The following is a 25000-nucleotide window of genomic DNA, read 5'->3' as shown; positions in this document are numbered from 1 at the left end:
GTCATGTCCCCTATTAAACGTTCCAACATTGTCTGGATTGACATCGCGCCGGGTTCCGGCGCTGCCGGCCCTGTTACGGGCGATGAAGCACAGTCCACGCTCGGAATGGGGGAGGTTTCAATCCGACCCCCGTCTCTCCCTTCTTCCCCCGACTCGCTGCCAGACACGTGGCCTTCCTCCTCAAACATCTGCACATCCGCCATGGTGCAGAAGTCCCGTTTGCCGCCAATTAATTTTAATTTGAAAAATCCCGCCAAAATTTTCCCGCGCTCGCACGCTTTCCTGTAGTAATTTTATATTCCAATTCGTGACGAGATTTTAATCTTGGTATATTCTCCCGATACCAAATATAATTTAGAGGGGTTCGAACATCCAACACCCTGACACCAATGTGACGTCCACGGGACTTGAACAGTCCCGCCAACATAGAATGAGCCGAAACGATGGAGGCGGTTTATTTATTCATAACCCAAACATGGCGGTTCTAATCGCTCGACCGCAAACGGGACGAGGAAGGTGGCACGAGTCGCTTTTCACTGAGTTGATAACGTTTATTTTCTCTAACCAGTGGTAACAAGACTCAGCAAGAAGAGGGACCCGGGGCGATTCGACGGGATGATGGTGTGGGTTCGGGCGTGGGGAAAACAGACAATTCCAATGAATATACAAATCTCAAACCCTCTCAGGCGCCAGGTACACACACACACACGCACGCACGCACGCACGCACGCACGCACGCACGCACGCACGCACACGCACACACACAACGTAGCTGGTCCTGGTGGTCAGGCTGGCCCGTGGTGTGGACGCAACAGTCCCTGGATTGGCGTTGGATGAGCTGGCCTTGCTCTCGTCAGGGGGGAAGGAGAAACCGTGGTGCTGTCGACCTCCTGGTCCTGGCCCAAGTCCGCTCACAGCCGCCAGGGAACCAGTTCTGGCGCCAAGTTGCGAGCAGGAGAGGGAGGCAGGTCCGCCCGCCGTTCGACCCCGTACTCCGAACCAGCAGAACCCCAGAGCCAACCGAGGTGAGGCACGAGGATCAGCAAGGCTACAAGACACGATGAAACCAGGATCGAAAACAGCCCAACAAAAAGCACGCTCCCAGCACAACAACCTCCACCAGAACAGTTTTTCTGTCCTGATCTTCTTCCTCTTCCTTTTTGGCCCCGAACAGAACCTTTTTATCCTCCGTTCCTCGTCACTTCCAATCGAGCCGTTTTATTGGCCCTGCGCCGTCGCCTTCCACCAATCGTGATCACGGGGGGTGCCATCCGCAGCACTGTCCTGTGACGTCACGGCAAGCCTCCAGGGACTACTAAAAGGGGTGTTCGCAGACACACTTACCCTATCCCGTGTCCCTATCTAATTACGTGACAATTATCATTTCCCCCTTGAAGAAATGGACATTTACTAGACAACTTATCACCACTGAATTGCTACTTATTACATCGAGATCCTTGTAAACTCGAACAGCATGGCATACCTAATTAAACATCCTAATTACCCTTTGAATGCATACCCCCCCCCCTCAAACGTAACTATATATATATATATATATATATATATATATATATATATATATATATATATATATATATATATATATATATATATATATATATATATATATATTGTTGCGGTATTCGCGCCCGCCGGCGTGCGAACGGCCACGTAACTCGAATCGCGGCACGTCGCCCACCGGACGGACAATCCAGTCGTGACCCTCTCGGACTAACGCCGGGAACCAGTCACGGGTGGACCTTTCGGTCTCACCGCGATCGAGCCAATCAGCCCCCGCGTGGGATAGGGTTGCTCGCCGGGTCGACCTACCTAAGTACCCACGCGGAGGGTAGACCGGGCGATCGCACCTCGCCGCAGGTCGACTTCGGACACGGGCCACTTAAGCGACCCGTTCCGTACTATCAGAATAACCGAGCGGTGTTATCGTCGACCTCGACGGTTCGATTAATTATCGGGCGTATTCAGCCCACTACCAACCCTTTACGTGAAGCAAGATGGGGATTCAATAGAGGAAAAGACGAAGCGAAGCGGGAGAACAGTTCAATAATAAAGCACATTTATTCGCGGCACACGGGGAGCACACACATTCAATTCCACCAAAAGCACATAGAAAAAACACAATGCAATTTACACAAAAAGCAAATGTAAAAACGAAAACAATGCAGAGCTAATACCGACTACCGAGCACACGGCAACACTTATACAATTCTACTTCACAGACGGCGCCGACAACACATACCCAAAACCAAGGAAAAGAATACCCTCAAGGATGAGGCGGGCCTGAGGCCGAGACCGGGTCGCGCCTACCCGTCTGGTGATGAGACGCGGAGCGGCGATGGCGCCTCAACTCCGCGGGCCTCGCGGACAGTGTCTGGTAGGGGGTGGGAAAGGGGCCCCCTTGGTCGCACTATCTCAGCGCGGGGGGAAACAGGAGGGGGTTGCTGATGCTCGGGGTATAGAGGATTTTTATTATCCCGCGACGAGCGTCTCCACCTCGGCCAGGTCGCGCTGTCGGCCTCCCTGGGGTGCAGCTCCCGACGCGAGCACCCCCTCGTCTGGTGTCGCCGCCTTTCCACAGATCCGTCCCCTCCGTTCCGACTCCAACGCACACGACGACCAGCTCCTTTTTGCCAACTCCACCGCCCGCGAAGTCTTGACTCTCTGTTTCCGACTCTCCTACTCTCCTACTCTCCGCCTCTGGACTCTCCTACTCTCCGCCTCTGGACTCTCCTACTCTCCGCCTCTGGACTCCCTGGACTGACGAACACGGTCCTTTTATCCGCCCCGTAGCTTCGCCCTCTCAGCTTTGACCCCCTCCCTTCGACCTTTCACCTCGCTCCCCATTGGCCCGAGCAAAAGTGGGCGTGAAGGCTTTTTGATCCATAAATTTGCATATATCGATCGCCCTGGGGGCGGGGCCAATTCGCCCCTCGCTCACCGATTGGACGGCAAAAAGTGGGCGTGTGTCGTTTTTGATCCGTTTTTGAAGCACAAAATCCGTGATTTTGTACACGCTGTTCGGCGCGCGCCCTGCACGAGTCCAACACCGGTACCCACAGCGGGGCAAGAACGGTGGCGATGCGACGGTTGCGAGGTGTGACGGGAAGATCGTGGCGGTTGTGGTGAAGCGGCGTTGTGGTTGGTGGTTGTTGTGGTTGTGGTGGTAATCATGGCGGTTGGTCCAAAATAAAGATAGCAAAAGAAAAACGGCTATCCTGAAGAGTCGCAGCACGCATAAATGACATGTATTCCCACTAGACAACGGGTTTGGGCCTAACTACACATGTACTTACCGAGATACCTCACCTAAGGGACCTGAATGGTGGTTTGCGAATTTGGTAACCACAACACTACCCCCTCCCCTTTTTACAGACTCGTCCCGAGTCGTCAAATTTTCGTGTGCCATCATGTGTAGTTTTCCCCTAGTACATTTTACCTACGGATCCCTGAGTGCGACATTCATGGTATTCGTGTCCCCAAAATAAATAACCTGAGGGCTGCGTAACTATCTAAACAAACTCACTCACACGGACGACTTAAATAAAATTGCCGGCGCTAGACAGACATGCCGGGGGAGCACTCATATTTACAGTACATCTTAACCTTAACTTACAAATTTTACACTAAACCATGGCCCAGGATCATTGAACTCTGCAAAAGAAAGCAGTTCGCAGGGAGCCAGGCTGCCCGCATGCAGTCTCTGGCTCAAACAATGCAGGTGACAGGGAACGTGGCTGGCTGCTCACACGCAGTCCAAGGCCTTCCCTTTTGAACTGAACGCAGTGAACCACAACGGTGCATGGGCTGCACAAACGCAGTCTCCGTGCCAGCTCAAGTGGCACACGCAATGAGCACAACGAATGGATGGATGAACACAAACACGGTGCACGGGCCGCCACTGCAGGCCCGTGTTGTAGCTGCCAACAGGGCAGTTCTCGCAGCTTGCAAACTGTTGCCTTGCGGATCCTGGCGCACATGGAAATGAACAGGGGGGGGGGGGGCAAAGCAAAAATTGAACGGGGCTGGTGAACGTGGGCAGTGGGCATGGCATGGCAAAGGCAGCAGGCAAACACAGCCCGCAGAAGAAGGCCGCTGCAGGCAAACACAGCCGGCAGACGAACTGGCCGGCACAGGCCTCGAAGAAAAACAGCCAGCAGATGAACTGGCCGGCACAGGCCTTGCAGCACACAGCTGCCGATGAAGTTGGCCGGCCTCCGCCTTGAAGCAAAACATGGCCAGCCGATGAAGTTGGCCAGCCTTTGCCGTTCAATGGAGGTTGGTGGAGGGAGTGCGGTGGTGCTGGCCACTTGGAAGGTGGGCTCGGACCTACCTACCTGTCTCCCTCCCAACCTATCGCCTTTGCCTGTCACTGTACATACCCACTCCCTTAATTTGTCAAACCCCAATTTAGCCCCAACTTAATTTTTTTTGTTGTTTTTATTTTTACTCCCCCACTATAAATCGTCCCCTAACCCCCTTTATCGTCCTTGTTCGGCTAACCTATTCTGTCACCTAGCCTACTCCCAACCCCTACGTTCCCTTCCCGGAGGGGAATAAGGGAGAGCTAACGTCCTGTGTCGAGGCCCAACTCAAGCCTCAGAATGGCCTCCCCAGAGTTCGGCGATCTATAACCAAAGTGGGTCCAGCGGCCCACAACGAGAGCGAGGGGATGGATGGTGCGGAGGGGTACATCTCCTAATCTACCCTAACCATTTAACTGTTAAACTACCCCGGGGCTTTCAACAAGCGCCTCTCGCTTAAACTATTGGTTCTAACAACCCAGATTCCCGTCGCCTGTGTTGGTGTCCTCACAATTTCGGGCCTCGCCCCCCAATTTTCTCTCCGTGCCCTCACACGGTCTCCTGGCTAGGACACGTGGCTCCCTTTGGCAGGCACGACCCTCTGCCGAATCTCCCGCTATGGCACCCCCGGGCACTACACTGCCTCCGAGCCTACCAGCTCCCTAACGCCGGGGGAGTGCCCCCCATGGCACCTCCCCTGAAACGCACACGTGGCAGGCCGGCCTCCCGGGCCCCTTTCCGAGGGTCACCCGTGCCCACAACACTGCCCACGCGGCTAATGGCGCCCCGGGCCCCCGTACCAAGCAGGCGCACCCGTGCCCACTACTCTATCCCGGCCCCCCATGGGCCCATGGCCTACCGCGGCCGACTAGCCTGGTGCCCGGGGTACCCACTCAGCGATACTCACCTTTCGCAGCCACGCTCCCAAGCCCGTCAACAGGGCTCCTGCACCCCTCCAAATGGGTTTCGAGCCTACACTCCCACCAACAACAAAACGACCTCCATTTTTCAATTTGACTAACCCAGCTAACTCACTTTACTCTGACCCCGGGGTCCCTTGGGCGGGAGTCACTCCTCCCCCCAATCACTCATCGCACCATGCATTCCCCATTCGCTCCATTCACACAGACCCGCTGGCCTCACTCACTCAACAAGTACTCACCTCACAACTCACCAACTCTTCAACACACACACCGCTGAACTCTGCCATCCTCCTAACTACATCCCCTAACTAACTCCTGCTCCCACGTCGTCCCTTATACTACAGCACGTTCCTTTTAACACTACGTAGCTAAGCTACGTCCCCTCTACACATCCACAAGTCTGTCTCTGTCTCCTAACTCAAAAAAAATCATTTTATTTCCCAACCTAAATCTGGCTACAATCCCTCTAACTAATCCATTCCACGGACTCCATGAGGACTTACCCCTGCCCCATGAAGTCGGTCTAACTAAGCTAACCCTTCCCCCTAACTAGTTTCCATCCTGTGCCCAGGTCAAGGGGGTCTTCCACCCCTTGCCCAGGAATCCTGTGCACCCGAAAGTGAGGCTTACTGTTTTTTTTTTTTAATTTATTTTTTTTTTCCATGCGCAGCACCTGCTCAGAGCTCGCGCACTTTACACCTGCCCGTGACGTCATGCAGCTGCACGTGTTCCTCGTCCCTCCTTGGACGGTACCATCCGGCCGGGATACCCCTCCTGCCGGATTCCAACCACACGTGCAGCCATGACGTCACCGTGCGCAAAAAAAAAAACACAAGCCCCACGTCTCGAGGGGTTCCCCACGCGAACACATGTGCTTTGCCCGTTGGAGCTTAACACACACGATCGCGTGGAGAACCCGTCCGGTCCAAATCCATTTACCTGCCTAAACTTTGTCCGTCCGCGGGATCGGCAAATCCACCGCTGGCGTTTCCGGACCGGGACTTCACTCTCGCAAGCGAGCACGTGGTGGCCTCGTGCGTTGCACAGCACGAACCGCGTGCTCACTGCTGGGTGAACCCGGCACGGTCCTCGAAACAACTCCAGCCGCTACTCGGCTTTCTCTCCTCTGTCGCCGTCTCCGTCGCCATTCGACCCACGCATACCTGCGTGTTACGACGCACACAGTCCACTCCATTAAACTCACACCGGGAGACGCGGCTGCGTGCTCACACATGCCGACCGACATCTCCCTCTCATACCGCTCTCTCACACACACGGTCTCCCTTGCACACAGCGACCTTGCACACGGCCGTTCACTCACGCGTGCGGGGGCACTCACCCGCGGTTCCTCACTCGCACTCCGTGCCTCATCCACACACGCGGGGGAACTCAACCGCGGTGCCTCATCCACACTCCGTGCCTCATCCACACACGGCGTGCTGGGAAGCACGTACTCCGGCACCATCGCCACCACACCACTCACACACGGGGTCGCTTCCACACACGGGGACGCACTCACACCTTGCACCACACACACAGGGACAACCACACTGGGGATTTGTGTCCCCACAAGGGTCTCCGGGGCCTCTATACCCCCCAAGCTCTCCGTGCACCCGTTCGCAGCACTCGCCCCCTCAACCTCGCAAAGCACGACCGAACTCACCTGGTCGTGACTCACCTCAAGGGGGCAGACTCCCTCCCCTCGTTCCTGGAGGAGGCCATCCAGGTGCTCGCACTGGGTCCCTACACGCTCCGCGAGCTCAACCTCACTATCCTCCACTACCTCCGTGTGTGTGTGTGCGTCACTTACCCCGTCTTCATCGTGTTGTCTCTCCTCTATTTTTTCTGTCTCCCGTGTCTCTATACATTTATAAATTTCTGTTGTCCCCTCCTGTCTATTAGTCTCCGCTTCTTTCTGGCGTCTTTCCCTTATCTTTATGTAGGTCAACCTTGCTTTCTCTTTAAGTCGCTCCCGTCCTTCCCTGTTTTTCACTCCTTGCTCTTTCACGATCTCCGCGTACCTCATCCTTGCTCTCCGTATTAATTGTTCTTTTCTCTCCCTCGCAATTACTTTCACCTCGTCTCTTGTCTCCCGAATTACTTTTTCCTTACCCGCCTCCACCGCGGGCCTGTCAGCCGTTGCACCCCCTTCCAGCTCGTTTGTTCCGACACGTGGAGTCGCCATTTTGAGCTCCCTGGTCACGGCCTTCATGCCCGCCTGCAGGCATCGGCCCATGTTCTGCGTCTCACCCCGTAGTTCTTTCATTTCTTTTCTCACTTGCTGTGTATTCGCATCCATCGTCGTTTTCACTTCATTTGTATTTGTATCCATCTTTTTGTTCATTTTTTGTGTATTCGCATCCATCTTTTCGTTCATGCCTTTCATTTCGTTTTTCATATTCGCATCCATTTTTTCGATCATTTTCGCCAGCATGGCGCATAGCTGGGCCATGTCGGATGCACTCAGCTGAGCCGTTTCGGCAAGGTTTGGGGAAGGGTTTTGGTGGAGAGGAGGGGGGGGGGAGGTGTCATACACCGCGGCCGCTGCCGCTCCTATTTCGGGCTCTGGGTTCAGTTGGGCGAGTCCGTGTTCCTGCACAATCAACATTTCCTGCTCGGGGATTCCATCCTGGACCATGGATTCTACACATTCTACATCCATTTCTAATACCCCCGGCTCCCGCTCGCCTTGAGACGCCATCTTGCTTCTCTTAAAGGGTTAATTTCGCTCGCTCGTAATTTGGAGGGAATCGGGGGTCGCTTCTCTCACCCCTGGACCGATTCCCGTGAATTTCGCTGGAGACAGGAGAGCCCGTTGTCCCGTTCTCCGATACCAGTGCCGCGAGGAGGGCGATGAATTTGTATCCCACTCCTGACACCAGTGTTGCGGTATTCGCGCCCGCCGGCGTGCGAACGGCCACGTAACTCGAATCGCGGCACGTCGCCCACCGGACGGACAATCCAGTCGTGACCCTCTCGGACTAACGCCGGGAACCAGTCACGGGTGGACCTTTCGGTCTCACCGCGATCGAGCCAATCAGCCCCCGCGTGGGATAGGGTTGCTCGCCGAATTCGACCTACCTAAGTACCCACGCGGAGGGTAGACCGGGCGATCGCACCTCGCCGCAGGTCGACTTCGGACACGGGCCACTTAAGCGACCCGTTCCGTACTATCAGAATAACCGAGCGGTGTTATCGTCGACCTCGACGGTTCGATTAATTATCGGGCGTATTCAGCCCACTACCAACCCTTTACGTGAAGCAAGATGGGGATTCAATAGAGGAAAAGACGAAGCGAAGCGGGAGAACAGTTCAATAATAAAGCACATTTATTCGCGGCACACGGGGAGCACACACATTCAATTCCACCAAAAGCACATAGAAAAAACACAATGCAATTTACACAAAAAGCAAATGTAAAAACGAAAACACAATGCAGAGCTAATACCGACTACCGAGCACACGGCAACACTTATACAATTCTACTTCACAGACGGCGCCGACAACACATACCCAAAACCAAGGAAAAGAATACCCTCAAGGATGAGGCGGGCCTGAGGCCGAGACCGGGTTGCGCCTACCCGTCTGGTGATGAGACGCGGAGCGGCGATGGCGCCTCAACTCCGCGGGCCTCGCCGACAGTGTCTGGTAGGGGGTGGGAAAGGGGCCCCCTTGGTCGCACTATCTCAGCGCGGGGGGAAACAGGAGGGGGTTGCTGATGCTCGGGGTATAGAGGATTTTTATTATCCCGCGACGAGCGTCTCCACCTCGGCCAGGTCGCGCTGTCGGCCTCCCTGGGGTGCAGCTCCCGACGCGAGCACCCCCTCGTCTGGTGTCACCGCCTTTCCACAGATCCGTCCCCTCCGTTCCGACTCCAACGCACACGACGACCAGCTCCTTTTTGCCAACTCCACCGCCCGCGAAGTCTTGACTCTCTGTTTCCGACTCTCCTACTCTCCTACTCTCCGCCTCTGGACTCTCCTACTCTCCGCCTCTGGACTCTCCTACTCTCCGCCTCTGGACTCCCTGGACTGACGAACACGGTCCTTTTATCCGCCCCGTAGCTTCGCCCTCTCAGCTTTGACCCCCTCCCTTCGACCTTTCACCTCGCTCCCCATTGGCCCGAGCAAAAGTGGGCGTGAAGGCTTTTTGATCCATAAATTTGCATATATCGATCGCCCTGGGGGTGGGGCCAATTCGCCCCTCGCTCACCGATTGGACGGCAAAAAGTGGGCGTGTGTCGTTTTTGATCCGTTTTTGAAGCACAAAATCCGTGATTTTGTACACGCTGTTCGGCGCGCGCCCTGCACGAGTCCAACACCGGTACCCACAGCGGGGCAAGAACGGTGGCGATGCGACGGTTGCGAGGTGTGACGGGAAGATCGTGGCGGTTGTGGTGAAGCGGCGTTGTGGTTGGTGGTTGATGTTGTGGTTGTGGTGGTAATCATGGCGGTTGGTCCAAAATAAAGATAGCAAAAGAAAAACGGCTATCCTGAAGAGTCGCAGCACGCATAAATGACATGTATTCCCACGAGACAACTGGTTTGGGCCTAACTACACATGTACTTACTGAGATACCTCACCTAAGGGACCTGAATGGTGGTTTGCGAATTTGGTAACCACAACAATATATATATATATATATCTATATATATATCTATATATATATCTATATATATATATATATATATATATATATATATATCTATATATATATATATATATATATATATATATATATATATATATATATATATATATATATATATATATATATATATATATATATATATATATATATATATATATATATATATATATATATATATATATATATATATATATATATATATATATATATATATATATATATATATATATATATATATATATATATATATATATATATATATATATATATATATATATATATATATATATATATATATATATATATATATATATATATATATATATATATATATATATATATATATATATATATATATATATATATATATATATATATATATATATATATATATATATATATATATATATATATATATATATATATATATATATATATATATATATATATATATATATATATATATATATATATATATATATATATATATATATATATATATATATATATATATATATATATATATATATATATATATATATATATATATATATATATATATATATATATATATATATATATATATATCGTCGACCGAGAATTAACAGGGTCCAACTACACTTTTTAAAGTTTGAGAAAAATGAAATCAAAAATTCTAAGTGGAATTGCCGCTATCTCATAACATTTTATTTTCATATCGTGTGCTACATCACAGGTATATATAAAGGTTACATAAAATAATCTTACTTAGTTTCCTCTGTTGCCCTTCTACATGGACTTCTAAATTTGAATGAAATGTCAGATAGACCCTGTTAATTCTCGGTCGACGATATATATATATATATATATATATATATATATATATATATATATATATATATATATATATATATATATATATATATATATATATATATATATATATATATATATATATATATATACATATATACACACATATTGTTGGGGCGAAAGCTACCTCAGGTTCCCACAAGACTCTCTGGAATCGCAGGCTGTTGCACACGAATAACTCTGCGACGTGGCGGGTCGCTAATCAACCGTGAACACCAATCACTCGACCACGTTACTTAGGGTCCTCCGTCCGATGAATACCGGTTACCTAATGGTCACGTGATCTAATTACCAGGGGACACGCCCTCGGTACGCCTTGTTCAAACCGGATCACCTTACTGGGTCAGATGCAGCCGAGCGTAACTGCCAAGGACGTACCGGCTCGGAAACAGATCGTTGGGGGATAACGTCCCGGCTAGGTTAGGATATGGACCTTGCTGGATCAATGAAGGAAAAGACGAAAACGAGCTGGGAACATTTCGATACAAAGCATTTATTTACAATCAGGTGAGGAAAGGTATGTGGCACAGTGAATAGGGTTTATTATTATGTACAGCAGGGACAGCAAGGAATTTGTGGGGTGTGACAAAAGGTAAGCAATTCACAAAAGCAGATGCAAAGCAGACTTATTATGTTATATCTTCTACAATCTTAACTTGTACAATGATAGGCGCCATCACGTACACACACACACACACACACACACACACACACACACACACACACACACACACACACACAAACCCGAGGAAGATTGGACAGCCAGAAAGAAAGAGAACAGATGAGGACTAACGGCCTCGCAATACCTGGCACGGTCGGCCGACCAACGCAACCCAGTATGCTTTTGGAGGAGGTAGGAGGGAGAAATACTGGTGTCAAATGTGTGGGAGTGAGAGCTGTGTCATGGTGTAATATGGAGGGGGGGTGCTGTGGAGTCATGCCAGAGGAAACTGAATGCAAATCTGTAATGGATGCTCTTTTGTGTATCCAAAGGGGATGAGATAGAGGGGTGGAAAGAGAGAGAGAGAGGAGATAAGATGCATGAGGGAAAAAGATTCCTAGCCTAGTCGTGCGTGTACCTCTGTGGGACGCTCCGCTTGAGCATTCCCACCTCAAGTCTGCACGTTATCTGCTGTTGAGCCACTTTGCTGGGGCTTGTGGAAACGTATGCTCCGCGCTGGTCCCAGAAGAATGTCTGTTGCACACCAACCACGAGTGTAGATGCAGCGAGGGGCAGACAACGAGGAACAGTGAAGAAGAGCGCGGAGCAGAGAGGCGAAGGAGAGGGCAAGGCAGGCAGGTGAAAAAAGTGGATGGACAGTTTCCCGATCCGCCTTATATAGGCTCTGGGCGAAGGATGGGGTGATGCCCCGAAGCGACGCGATGCGCTGTGACCCGAATCGCGCTTCCCTATTGGGCCACGGCGGTCCTCGCCACGCCCTGCCAGGCTCGTGGGTTCGGAAGCGGTCTCATTCGCACATCCGGCATGACACGGCCCGGAGCTCCGTACCGAACTCCTGGAACACTCTTCCCCCGACCCCCTTCCCTCGCTGCCCGTCCTGCCATGTTCTGGCGACTGGATGAGGGTTGTATCAATCCCGCCTGCCCATTCGGAGCATCCCCTGCGAGATGCGGTTGCTGCTGCTAACATGTGTTGCTTGTCCCCGTATTGTTGCGGACCGGGGATTGGCTGCGAGCACGACCGCTAGTTGGAGCGGCAGGGTCGACTCTACCGAACACCCGGAATCTATATCGTACCGTTCAGAAAACTCTTCAGTAATTCCACCACGCGGGACAGGGTTATTTGCCAAACTTCAAAATACCGAGAGAACCACGTGGCGAGCTACCGGGTATTCACACCCTCGACGGCACTTGTACGGGACGAGCCATATGCGTGCTCGACCCGTGCGTGACCCGAGCGGATGGTCACCGAGCTTCCGTCAGTCCCAAATGCACACCACTCTGGCAACAACGGCCTCCTTCAATTCTCCCAACACGCACCGCATTAAACCAATGAAGAAAACACAAAAACGAGCCGATACATTTAACACATAGGTATTTATTTACAATAGGTGGGGAAGGAACACAAAAGAACAGAATTATCCGACTATAAAGAAATGCAATGTACAAAGAGCAAGCACTTAACGATTTCTACTTACAGACGGGCCACACACACACACACACACACACACACACACACACACACACACACACACACACACACACACACACACACACACACACACACACACACACACACACACACACACACACACACACCCAGAAGGACATGGACCTGCCCACCTCGTGCGGTTTGGCTGAGACGAGCGAACCAGACCAGCATCGAGATGCGGTCAGAAGAACCAGGCGCCAGCGAGATGCGATCAGAGTTCAGTGTCCAGAGATGCGTTCCACTCTTCAGCAGGCCAGACCCTCCCGACCCGCGCCGTTCCATCTATCTCTCGTCGTTTGAGGGAGGGGCTTCTCTTTTCGACCACTCGCCTCCCGATTGGACGAGGGGTCCTCACGCGACTCGTGGTGGCCTCCCGATTGGACGATGGCGCGCGTGTTGTGGTCACCCTCCGCTCATTGGCTGGAGCTTTGAGCCGAAGCGACGGAGGCTCCGCCCACGTCCTCATCTCTGGCCACGTGCCTAATGGCGATCCTGCTGAGTCGGAAACAGGGCGGGTGAGAATGCCGCGAGCGTCATTGGCTCAGGATGGAAGTGAAGGTCAGGACGTTATCAGTGTAAACATCCGATCTATATAGATAACTCACAGCGCATGTACATTTAATTACCCATTAAACAAGGGAAAGGAAGCTATCTATCCACATTTACTTATCAAAATAACTGAGCGATGGGGACCTGAATGTCTGTGTGCACAAGGCTTCCAGATTCATAACAGTATCACGCGTGCACTCTGTGCAGCACGCCTCTTTTTCGTGACGAATTGTATCGATACAGATGTTCGAGGAGGTAGGATAACTTTTCCCGTGTGCTGGAGATGTTGGTGGTCGAGGTGGTGAGTTTTTGGTGAGTGAGGGGTGACGAAGGTGGGATGCCGTCGTAAATTGGTGCGCAGATTTGAATGAAAGGGCGCCATGCGCGTGCCATATAGGGGGCGTTCCATGTCAAGTGTACACATTTTTCAGCGAAATTTTGACATATCGTCTCAGATTTCACTCTTTTTTTTGTGTGCAAGTGTTTGTATCCACGGTAAAACATTGTGTCAATTTTCGGACCTGGGGCCAATTTTAGGGCCCCCCCAAATTTGGGCGCCCCCGGTTGACCCACAATCTTCCAGTGGCCATATCACAGGTTGTAGTGGTCCAATTTGGATGATCTTGGTAGCAAAATGCTCGTAAAAGCGAGATCTTTCGAATCTCGTCAAGTAAAATCACTACGAAACAGTAATTCAAAAAGTTATAGTTTGGGGCGCCTTTGACCTTGGGCCCCCGCCCCCAGCCAAACCGATGATCCCAATTTTTTTTTTCGTGTAAGAATACCCCTTCATATACTCCAACACCTCAGCATAATTAAAATGGGATCTCAATGGGTTCAAGTGTGATGATGGTTTTATTGTTCGGAGTCCACATATCACTAATTCTTGATTCGACATTGGGCGACGTTTGCCGTCATCGTTCCAAGGACGTCACCTGCTGCCAGGCGACTTTATGTCTGAAATTGACAATCATCATCTCTGGACTAATTATTTATACTAGTACCTGCCCATAAAAAAATAATAAAAAATAAATAAATAAATAAATATTCAAACCGCAAGGAACAAACAACAACCACACAGGCCGTTTCTTCGCTCTCGCGTGCCCGTACGTGCGTGGCCCGGAAGTTCGCATATCGCAGTTACGATTCTTCATAATTTAGTTTTAATGGCTAATTATTCAATTAACGCTAATGTATTTTGCCTTTTCGCAATGTCGCAAGGAAAAACAAGAAGAGAAGAGAGAGAAGTAGATTTACTTCCTGGTTCGGAGCATACCAACTCACTCTGATGTTACAGAAATTTATGCACTGTCTAATATGAAAACGATCATAACTTGGGGCATTGTGTTTATCTATAAATGCACATAAGAAATCGAGAAATTATTAGAATACACGAAGTCATCATTATCCGGAAGTCCTGACGTTGTAACCCATAATGGGGAACGCTGCTGAGGTTCCCTTCCCCCATCGGCCGCGCCCACGCAACGTGTCTTGTCATTGGTTGGTAAATAAATGGCCATAACTTGGGAGGCACTTGTCCGATTAATATCAAACCTTGAAAAGGCACATCCTCAGGTCCCCAGCAATATATCTGGCAAGTTTCAATTAAATCGGACCAGTGGTTGTCGAGAAACAGCGGACACACACACACACACACACACACACACACACACACACACACACACACAGATTGCTGGAATTATAGATCAAGAATTGATTGAGAATTGCTGGAATTATATGTATATATATATATATATATATATATATATATATATATATATATATATATATATATATATATGTATATATATATATATATGTATATATATATGTATATATATATGTATATATATATATATATATATATATGTATATATATATATGTATATATATATGTATATATATATATATATGTATACATATATATATATGTATATATATGTATATATATATATATATATATATATATATGTATATATATATATATATATATGTATATATATATATGTATATATATATATATATATATATGTATATATATATATGTATATATATATATATATATATATATATGTATATATATATATATATATATATATATATATATATATATATATATGTATATATATATATATATATATATATATATATATATATATATATATATATATATATATATATGTATATATATATATATGTATATATATATATATGTATATATATATATATGTATATATATATATGTATATATATATATATATATATATATATATATATATATATGTATATATATATATATATATATGTATATATATATATATATGTATATATATATATATATATATATATATATATATATATATATATATATGTATATATATATATATATATATGTATATATATATATATGTATATATATATATATATGTATATATATATATATATATATATATATATATATATATATATGTATATATATATATATATATATATATATATATGTATATGTATATATATATATATATATATATGTATATATATATATGTATATATATATATATATGTATATATATATATATATATATATGTATATATATATATATATATATATATATATATATATATATATGTATATATATATATATGTATATATATATGTATATATATATATGTATATATATATGTATATATATATATATGTATATATATATATATGTATGTATATATATATATGTATATATATATATGTATATATATATATATATATATATATATATGTATATATATGTGTATATATATGTATATATATATATATGTATATATATGTGTATATATATGTATATATATATATATATATATATATATATATATGTATATATATATATATGTATATATATATATGTATATATATATATATATATATATATATATGAATATATATATATGTATATGTATATATATGTGTATATATATATATATGTATATATATATGTATATATATGTATATATATATATATATATATGTATATATATATATATATATTAGGCCAAAAAAAAAAAATGTTGCATTGGCGTAACGGGTCACTGAAAAATAGGGTAGGTCGGTCGGGATCTTTTTTTTTTTTTTTTTTTTTCCTAATAAATCCCTCCCAAAATCTCCCCCGGCTCGAGTACGACCCTTTTTGTCGGCGGGTTCTGTCCGAAACACTTCCGGGTTTTTGCGATCGCAATCAACAAGATACTTGAAAACGATAGCAAAACAACAAAAATAGCAATAAAATAGGGTCGGCAAAATTTTTCGATAGCAAAAAAACAAAAAAAAAAACGTAGGGTCGGCGGAATTTTTAGGGTCGGGCGGGTTACGCCAATGCAACATTTTTTTTTTTTGGCCTTAGGGTGGTCCAAAAAAATGAAAGTTCGAATTTCTCGCGGGCATGTTTGCCAAATCGTTCCTGACGTTGAAAAACGCAAAGAAACAAAAAATTAGCAGATTTGGAGGTGGTTTCGGGGTCCATCAAAGTCTCTCAACGGATTCATTATAATGTCACAATACTAATAGGAAAAATGAAAGGAAAGAGCATAAAATGTTCTCAGTGGGCAGTGGGCAACTGGCGGTCGGTGAATTTCTCCAATGGTTGATCCAAGAGGAACAGTTCCGTGCTTTTCTGTGTAGAACATGCCATACTCACTCACTCTGGGAATCAAAATGAAGAAGAAAAAAAATCAGAGATAAAAAAAGAAAAATAAAAGAGTACTTTTAACACCGACCGACAGCGAACCGAAAGCTCAACTGACGTCTCCCTCTCTCCCACTGACGTCTTCTTCTCTCCCACCAGATGTAACAACTTCCTCTTGATGGACCCCTTAATATTATTGGAACTGGCAAATTTGGCCAGGAGTATTTTCTAGTCAGGTAGAACAAAATAATCAACATGCCCCAAGAATATTCAAATTTTGAATTTTTCCCTTATGATTTTGGACCACCCTAATATATATATATATATATATATATATATATATATATATATATATATATATATATATATATATATATATATATATTGCATCATTTGTGAAAAATTAATCTGCCTATTGTGTCTTGATTTTTAAGTGTACATTTTTTGAATAACCATCATCAAATTAAGTTATAAATGGGCTAATCTCAGTTTTTGCATATTTTGCAGAAAGCATGGCGACTGAAGATCGAAAGGAGTTCCGAAAATACTGTTGCGATCCGTTCAGATGCCATAAAACGAAACAACGAAAAGATCTTCGCAATGTGTCAAATGATATGTTGATGAAATTTTCTTCAAGGGTGAAAAAAAGATGACAGAATTTGTACTTCGTGCAGAAAAAAAACTTTCTCAGTTGTCACCAGAGCGTATTGAAGAATCATCTTCGACCAGTTCGAAATTATCATCAGAAGGTACTATCGAAGGTATTGCAGAATCTATTTCGACAGATGAGGACGAGGAGGTTGTTCAGCGAGAAGCAGAAGTTGACCTATTAAACCAGTCGTTATCGATGATAGGCGAAAGCCCATTCGACAAACGAAAGGTGGAAAGGAACCCAGGGTACGTTCCTGAAAAGCGAAGTAAAGTGGAAGATTCTGTGCGAAAGAAATTAGAACTTGTTGCTGGACCAAGCACTGTGGAGAAAACACAAAATACAGCGTCAAAATGTGATGAAAACTGCATGCCAGAGGTGATCGAAAGCCTGAAAGAAAAATACGTTGTTTCGAGCCGTTCAGAATATTTGCTAGGAATATGAGCATCAGAGGGATGATGAGTGAATTCAGTTGCTCCCAAAGAATGGCTGTGCAAGCCAAAATTTAGAGAAATAAAATGGTATGCTATCGTCTCCAAATCCCAAACAGGGTAAAATATTGCCTGACGAAGTGAAATCCGCCGTAACCAAATTTTTTCTGAAGTGATGAAGTCAGCCGAGTAATGCCAGGAAAACGAGGACTGTGTGGTGGTCAGGAATGAACATGGAAAAGACAAAATTCAAAAGCGCCTGGTACTAAACAATCTCAACGAACTGTTTCAGAAATTAAAAGAGAAGAATCCTGGCTTGAAAGTTGGATTCGCGAAGTTCACCATGTTCCGTCCCTCGGAGTGTGTCCTGGCCGGTTCAGGTGGTACACACAGTGTATGTGTATGTACGATACATTAAAATGTGAAACTTATGATGTTTGGTTCCAAAATGCCACAGATAGCCAAACTTCCTTGCTATCATCATGTGATGGCACGCATTGTTTGTAACCCAACACAACCGGCATGTTATTTCAGAACTTGTGAAAGTTGCCCATCAATTGAAGACTTCAAAAATAAAGCTACTGAGTGCTTATGAACTGGAGGATATTGATGAAATTCAGTTTAAACGGTGGACATCCACTGACAGGTCTGAACTGAGCTCCATGATCCTGCCTTTGGAAGAATTCATTAATCAATTCTGTGAATGCGCGGTAAATTAGTGAGACACGACTTCATTGCCAAGGCCCAATCTCAGTTTCTGAAAAATCAGAAAGTCGAAATCGGTGAAGGAGAATTTGTCATTATTGGAGATTTCTCAGAGAACTATTTGTTTGTCGTACAGGATGCGGCCCAAGGATTCCATTGGAACTGCTCTCAAGCGACAATTCACCCCTGGGTTTACTATTTCAAATTGGACGATGCCAAATTAAACCACGATTCGTTCACGGTTATATCAGAATGCAATACTCACGACGTTGTCTCAGTCCACCTCTTCCAAAGAATGCTCATTGAACACTTGAAATCTAGCTTTGGAAATGTAAAGAAACTTTACTATTTCTCAGACGGTTGTGCTGGCCAATATAAGGATTGCAAAGCCTTCATAAACCTATGTCGTCACAAATGAGAGTATGGTATTGACGCAGAATGGCATTTTTTTTGCCACAAGTCATGGCAAGGGCCCTTCAGATGGCGTGGGAGGTACAGTCAAACGAGAAGCAACACGTGAGAGCCTGCGTAGACCTTACGGCAGTCAAATTATTTCTCCAAAAGATCTTTTCGCCTTTGCTGAAAATTGTTTGAATGAAATGAAGTTCGGTTACGAGATCCAAGAGGCGTATGACGAAGAAGAACGAAATCCGGAAGAAAGGTTAAAAACGGCCAAAACCATAGCTGGAACTCAAAAACTTCATGCTTTCATCCCTATTTCTGAAACTGCTCTTCAGGTACGCTAATTCAGCCTTAGCGAGGAACACCGTATCAAGTCAGCTATTTCAAAATCTACACCAACTTTTAACGGGAAATTCTCAGGTTATGTCACAGTGCACTATGATGGAAAATGGTGGCTTGCCTGCATCATGGAAGCCTTTCAGGACACTCATGAAGTGAAAGTGAATTTTCTTCATCCAAACAGGCCCGCAAATAGTTTCTTTTTTCCTGACATTGAAGATCACTGCATTTTAGACATTTCTGATATACTTCTTTCCGTAGAACCAAAAACTGCTACAGGTAGAACCTACACAATCAGTAAAAAAGAAACACAGCTGTCAAATAAAACATTGGTTGGCAAAAAATCTTGACTATATTATGCTAGGAAGAACTCTTACTCATACCTACTCATTCAGTATCGCTTCCAGTTCCTGCATGTGCATGTGGAAAATTTATGTACAATATACTGATAATAGTGAATTGGTAATCTTGTGTTCAAATATTGTGTTATGTATTGTGGCGTATTGTGTGTCCAGCACCCGAATCCCCGAACAATAAAACCATCATCACACTTGAACCCATTGAGATCCCATTTTCATTTATGCTGAGGAGTTGGAGTATATGAAGGGGTATTCTCACACAAAAAAATCTGGACCATCGGTTTGGGTGGGGAGCGGGGCCCAAGGTTTATAACCTGCCAATTTGGGCGCCCCAAACTATAACTTTTTGAATTACTGTTTCGGAGTGATTTTACTTTACACGATTCGAAACATCTCGCTTTTACGAGCAATTTGATACCAAGATCAGCCAAATCTGACCACTACAACCTGTGATATGGCCTCTGGAAGATTGTGGGGCAGCTGGGGTCACCCAAATTTGGAGGGCCCCTAAAATGGGCCCACAGGTCTAAAAGTTGGTATTTTGAGTTTTTTTCACCCAAGTGAATAAATGACCAACATATGGGGGAGAAAATGAGGTATTAGTGTCGGGAGGGTGTGTACACTTGACATGGAATGCCCCTGAAATAAAATACTGATTTTAAAACTCAGAGAAAAATAAATGCAGAAGTTTACCACTGTTGATGCAGCGTATTTTACACCACCCTATTTAACATGTTATATTAGTTCTTCATGCCTGTTGCTTTTGTCCTTTTATGATGTACTTAAAAACATTAAGCTTCCTGTTTATAATTATTTTCAATTTTGTTTGATTTCCAGATAGGCAGAGTAAAAATATTATGTCACTCTCTGCACATGCACGATCGGAACAAATTCACAGCCAAAGTACTGCTAAACTGCAGGTTCGTTTTTCAATTCGTGTTCAAAGTAAACCATTCAATTGAAATAATGTTGTTGCTCAATCATAAACTGATGTTTTTAGACAGGCAAAAAACTTGAACCAATTGTTTAAACCTCGCTTTTCACTTGACATGTCTGGGGTAATTATGAGTAGTGTCTATCTTGAGAGGTAAGGGCTTTCGCCAATGTTCTTTGAGTGGGTATGTGGTAAAGCACGCTAAGTAAGTGGAATGGTGAAGAGCAAGTCTTCGGTTGCTTTGCTGTGTTTCGTGAAATGCTTGCTCTTTATCTTTTAAATCAACGCAAATTTTGGACTACACCCGCCTGCCAGTTGGACTTCGATCGATGACGAGGACCTTGAGTTTTGTGACACGAGGGCAGGCTGGAAAGCCGATGCAAAGCTATTTTTGATTCAGCCTTGGTTACCTTGTTCCCTCTACCCACCTTACCTTTTGAACTTGAGTTTGGTGTTTTGTTTTTTACAGCTTGGTCAATTAAAAAAAATTGAAATGCAGGATGCATTAAGTAACCAATTACAGTTCACATTAAGATGCTTTAAAACGGTCCTAGTAAAGACGTTCTGGATCTATTCCTTCAACAACTCTCAACCATCTACAGTGCCTAAAGAAAGTCTGTACCCTCTTTTCAAAATTTTCACCTTTTGTTGCCTTGTAGCCTGATATTAAATTACATTAAATCAGACTTTTTCCACCTTTATTTACACATCGTAACCCACAACTTCCAAATGAAAAACAAATTCCACAAATTCCAGCAAATTAATGAAAAATACAAACCTAGAATATCTTGGTTGGATAAGTATCCACCCCCTATATAATAGGAATTGTAAATTAGCTCAGGTGTAACCAATCACCTTCAAAATCACACACCAAGTTAATTGGTCTCCACCTGTGTTAAATTGTCGTGATTATGATTATTTCAGAATAAAATTAGCTGTTCATGTAGATTTCCTCTGCTGGTAGTGCATGTCACAGCAAAGACTCAACCATGAGCACCAAGGAGTTTGCAAAAGACCTCCAGGATAAAGTTGTGGAAAGGCACAGATCAGGGGATGGGTATAAAAATATTTCAAAAGCCTTGAATATCCGTTGGAGCACGCTCAAAACAATCGTTAAGAAGAGGAAGGCGTATGGTACCAGGAAGACCCTGCCCAGATCAGGCTGTCCTTCCAAACTAGATGACCAAGCAAGGAAGAGACTAATCAGAGAGACCTCCAAGAGGCCATTGGCAACTTTGAAAGAGCTACATTCCTTTACGGTAAAAACTGGTCATTGTGTGCATGTGACAACAATGTACCAAGCACTTCACAAGTCTAGCCTGTCTGAGAGGGTGGCAAGAAGGAAGCCATTACTTTTAAAAAGCCCACCTTGAGTCCCATTTGAGGTGTACAAAAAAACACTCCAGAGATCCTGAAGCCACGTGGCAAAACGTTTTGTGGTCTGACAAAACCAAGATGGAACTTTTTGGCCTAAATGCAAAACGTTATGTTTGGCACAAACCCAAACACAGCATATCACCCAAAGAATACCATCCTTCTGGGAATCATGGTATGGGGATGTTTCTCATCAGCAGGGACTGGGGCACTTGTCAGGATAGAAGGGAAAAAGGATGGAGCAAAATACAGAAAAATCCTGCAGCCAAAGCTACACTGGAGTGGCTAAGGAACAAAAGATAAATGTCCTTGAGTGGCCCACTCAGAGCCCTGACCTATATCCAATTGAAAATTTGTGGCATGACTTGAAGACTGCTGTCCATCAATGTTCCCCACACAACTTGACTGAGCCTGAACAGTTTTGTACAGAAGAATGGGCAAATATTGCCCAATCAAGGTGTACAGAGTTGGTAGAGACCTATCCCAACAGATTTACAGTTGAAATTGCTGTCAAAGGTGCTTCCTCCAAGTATTAACTCACGGGGGTGGACACTAATCCAACCAAGATATTCTAGTTTTGTATTTTTAAATAATTTTCTGAAATTTGTTGAATTTGTTTTTCACATGGAAGTTGTGGGTTACGATGTGTAAATAAAGGTTGGGAAAAGTCTCGTTTAATGCAATTTAATTCCAGGCTACAAGGCAACAAAGGGTGAAAATTTTGAAAGGGGGTGTAGACTTTCTACAGGCACTGTATAATGTACTATCTGTCGGCGGTGTACTGTTCTTGCTTTTTTAAATAGTTTTGCTCAACCTGATGCTGTTCCTTCTGGCAGTCCCTCAAGAGCTGGTCACCCTACATCTTCGCTTGTTGAAAACTATGGGCCAAAGTATCGCTGTGGATCGCTGGGAGAAACACCTGGCTAAGGTGAGCTTTGTTGGGGGGAAATGAAAGGTGATTATGTTCCTTGAAACAGTTTGCAATTGAGCTTCGCTTTTAGCCAAAATTTCTTATATAATTGTAGTTATGATTGTGTAATCCCAATTCTGCTAAATCTCAGTGGAGGTCTGCCGTATCTCGCAACGACTTTGCCGTGATCATTTGGGAATAGAATGTGGAACTGAACCCCTTGTCTAATACAATTTCAGATATGTGAGGATTTTGACGGAACGCTTGCCTGGGAACTCAAGACAATGGGTTACAACAAACTGAGCATTCGTAACAAGCTCCTCTTGCTCAAGGTATTGAATCTTTCATCAGAAGTTGACGTGCTGTGCAGCAACATTTGGCTTGAATGGTCACTTTTCTTATCTGGTTGGCACTGATGTTTTCTGTGCTATGCTAAGTTTTGTGGAGATGGAGTGGGGGGGGGGGGGCATTCGTGTTGAGAACCCCATTCAAGGAGTGCGTTATGTGTTTGTAAACTGCTCAATCGCATTTCACTACGAGTACGAGATGACCCCGTATTACGTGGAAAGTTGTAAAATTCTCATTCATATAAAAAAAAATTGAACCTGGGCAGTGTGGAGTCAACAGACCGCTGGCTTGATTGCTCATTAATTAATTAATTTTTTTGCCATTACGAAATGTATAATCACCTATTTTGAGCCATTCCAACCAGCGCAAGAATTAAAAGGTTTCCTTTTTTGTTAATATCATGGTATTTTTACCACGGACTTCTGCTGTTGTTATTTAATCACATATTGGGAGATATTGCATTGCCAGATAACCTTGATGCTCTACCCTACTTTTCACTACCTGCTGGACCACCATGAAAGTGCAATACAGTATTTCAAGCTACCCTTCACAGAAGCACAGAATTGTTTGCGGCACTGAGTATTTGCCCCACTTTTCTATTTGCCCCTCACGGCACTTTTCTACCCCCGTTAAGCCCCCCACCCCCACTCCTCTCCAAAGCCCACTTCTTTCCGAATTCCCTCTTTTTTCCTTCCTGAGAGTTTGCTTCTACATTATCCATCTTATCAACCCATGCGTCCTCCATGAACCCTCATTCCTCCCACACCCATTATTTGTCCAAGTTTCCCTCTATTTCATCCTTCAAGCCTGATGTTGGTGTCCCTCCCCCCTCCCCTTCCTCTCTCTACTGTTCCTTTTGTTCTGTTGTATCCTGATCTAGTCAGTGTTCTAGCTCTTCCACGAGCCTTGACTCTGTATCCCACCCCCCCAAAAAGCATACAAGGAGATCCCTCATCGGATGAGTTGTGAATCCATTTCCCCGAGTACCTATTCCAGCAGAACAAACAACGTGCGTCGTCAAAAGTAAGCACCTGGTGCTGTCGGCGAGACTTGAAGAGAAAGAATAATGAAAACATCTGACCGATGGAACCCAAAACTTGAGAAAAAAGTTTCTATCAAAATGAGAGAAACGTAAAATGAATTGTGCACCCAAGGTGATGCCAGTAATCTCCCTTACTCGAATCGTTTAGGCCTTTACGATAAGCCCTTGTGATCTGATCGGTGGACAACTGCGTCTTCAAACCCGATGGAGGGATCATTTGAAATGATACAATGTGGATACGTGACTCGTGCGTTCATGCCAATTTCCTCATTTTGCACATCCTTTGCCTCATCTTTGATGAGGAATTTTGTTGCATTTATGCATGATTTTCCCGCCCCCCCCCTCCCGATTGTTCCTCTT

The 25000-nt window shown here is 44.8% G+C and overlaps 1 protein-coding gene across 2 annotated transcripts in view; it reads left to right on the top strand.

Annotated features, from left to right (window-relative positions):
* RSF1 (remodeling and spacing factor 1) overlaps positions 1-25000 on the top strand; it is a 117712-nt gene that overhangs the window by 22459 nt on the left and 70253 nt on the right. Inside the window, exons 2-4 of one of the 2 annotated variants that reach the window (XM_085861703.1) lie at positions 20870-20952; positions 23177-23268; positions 23490-23582. In XM_085861703.1, the coding sequence (XP_085717829.1) occupies positions 23221-23268; positions 23490-23582 (141 nt within the window). In that variant the 5' untranslated portion in view covers positions 20870-20952; positions 23177-23220. The remainder of the gene's footprint in view (positions 1-20869; positions 20953-23176; positions 23269-23489; positions 23583-25000) is intronic. The other variant, XM_085861702.1, reaches the window with a different exon arrangement.

Source organism: Eptatretus burgeri, chromosome 17 (assembly GCF_056783735.1).
Source record: "Eptatretus burgeri isolate ZD-2024b chromosome 17, Ebu_testis_v1, whole genome shotgun sequence".
Lineage (NCBI taxonomy): Eukaryota > Metazoa > Chordata > Myxini > Myxiniformes > Myxinidae > Eptatretus > Eptatretus burgeri.
The sequence above is the reverse complement of the archived record's forward strand: the minus strand, read 5'-3'. Positions and strand labels throughout refer to the sequence as shown.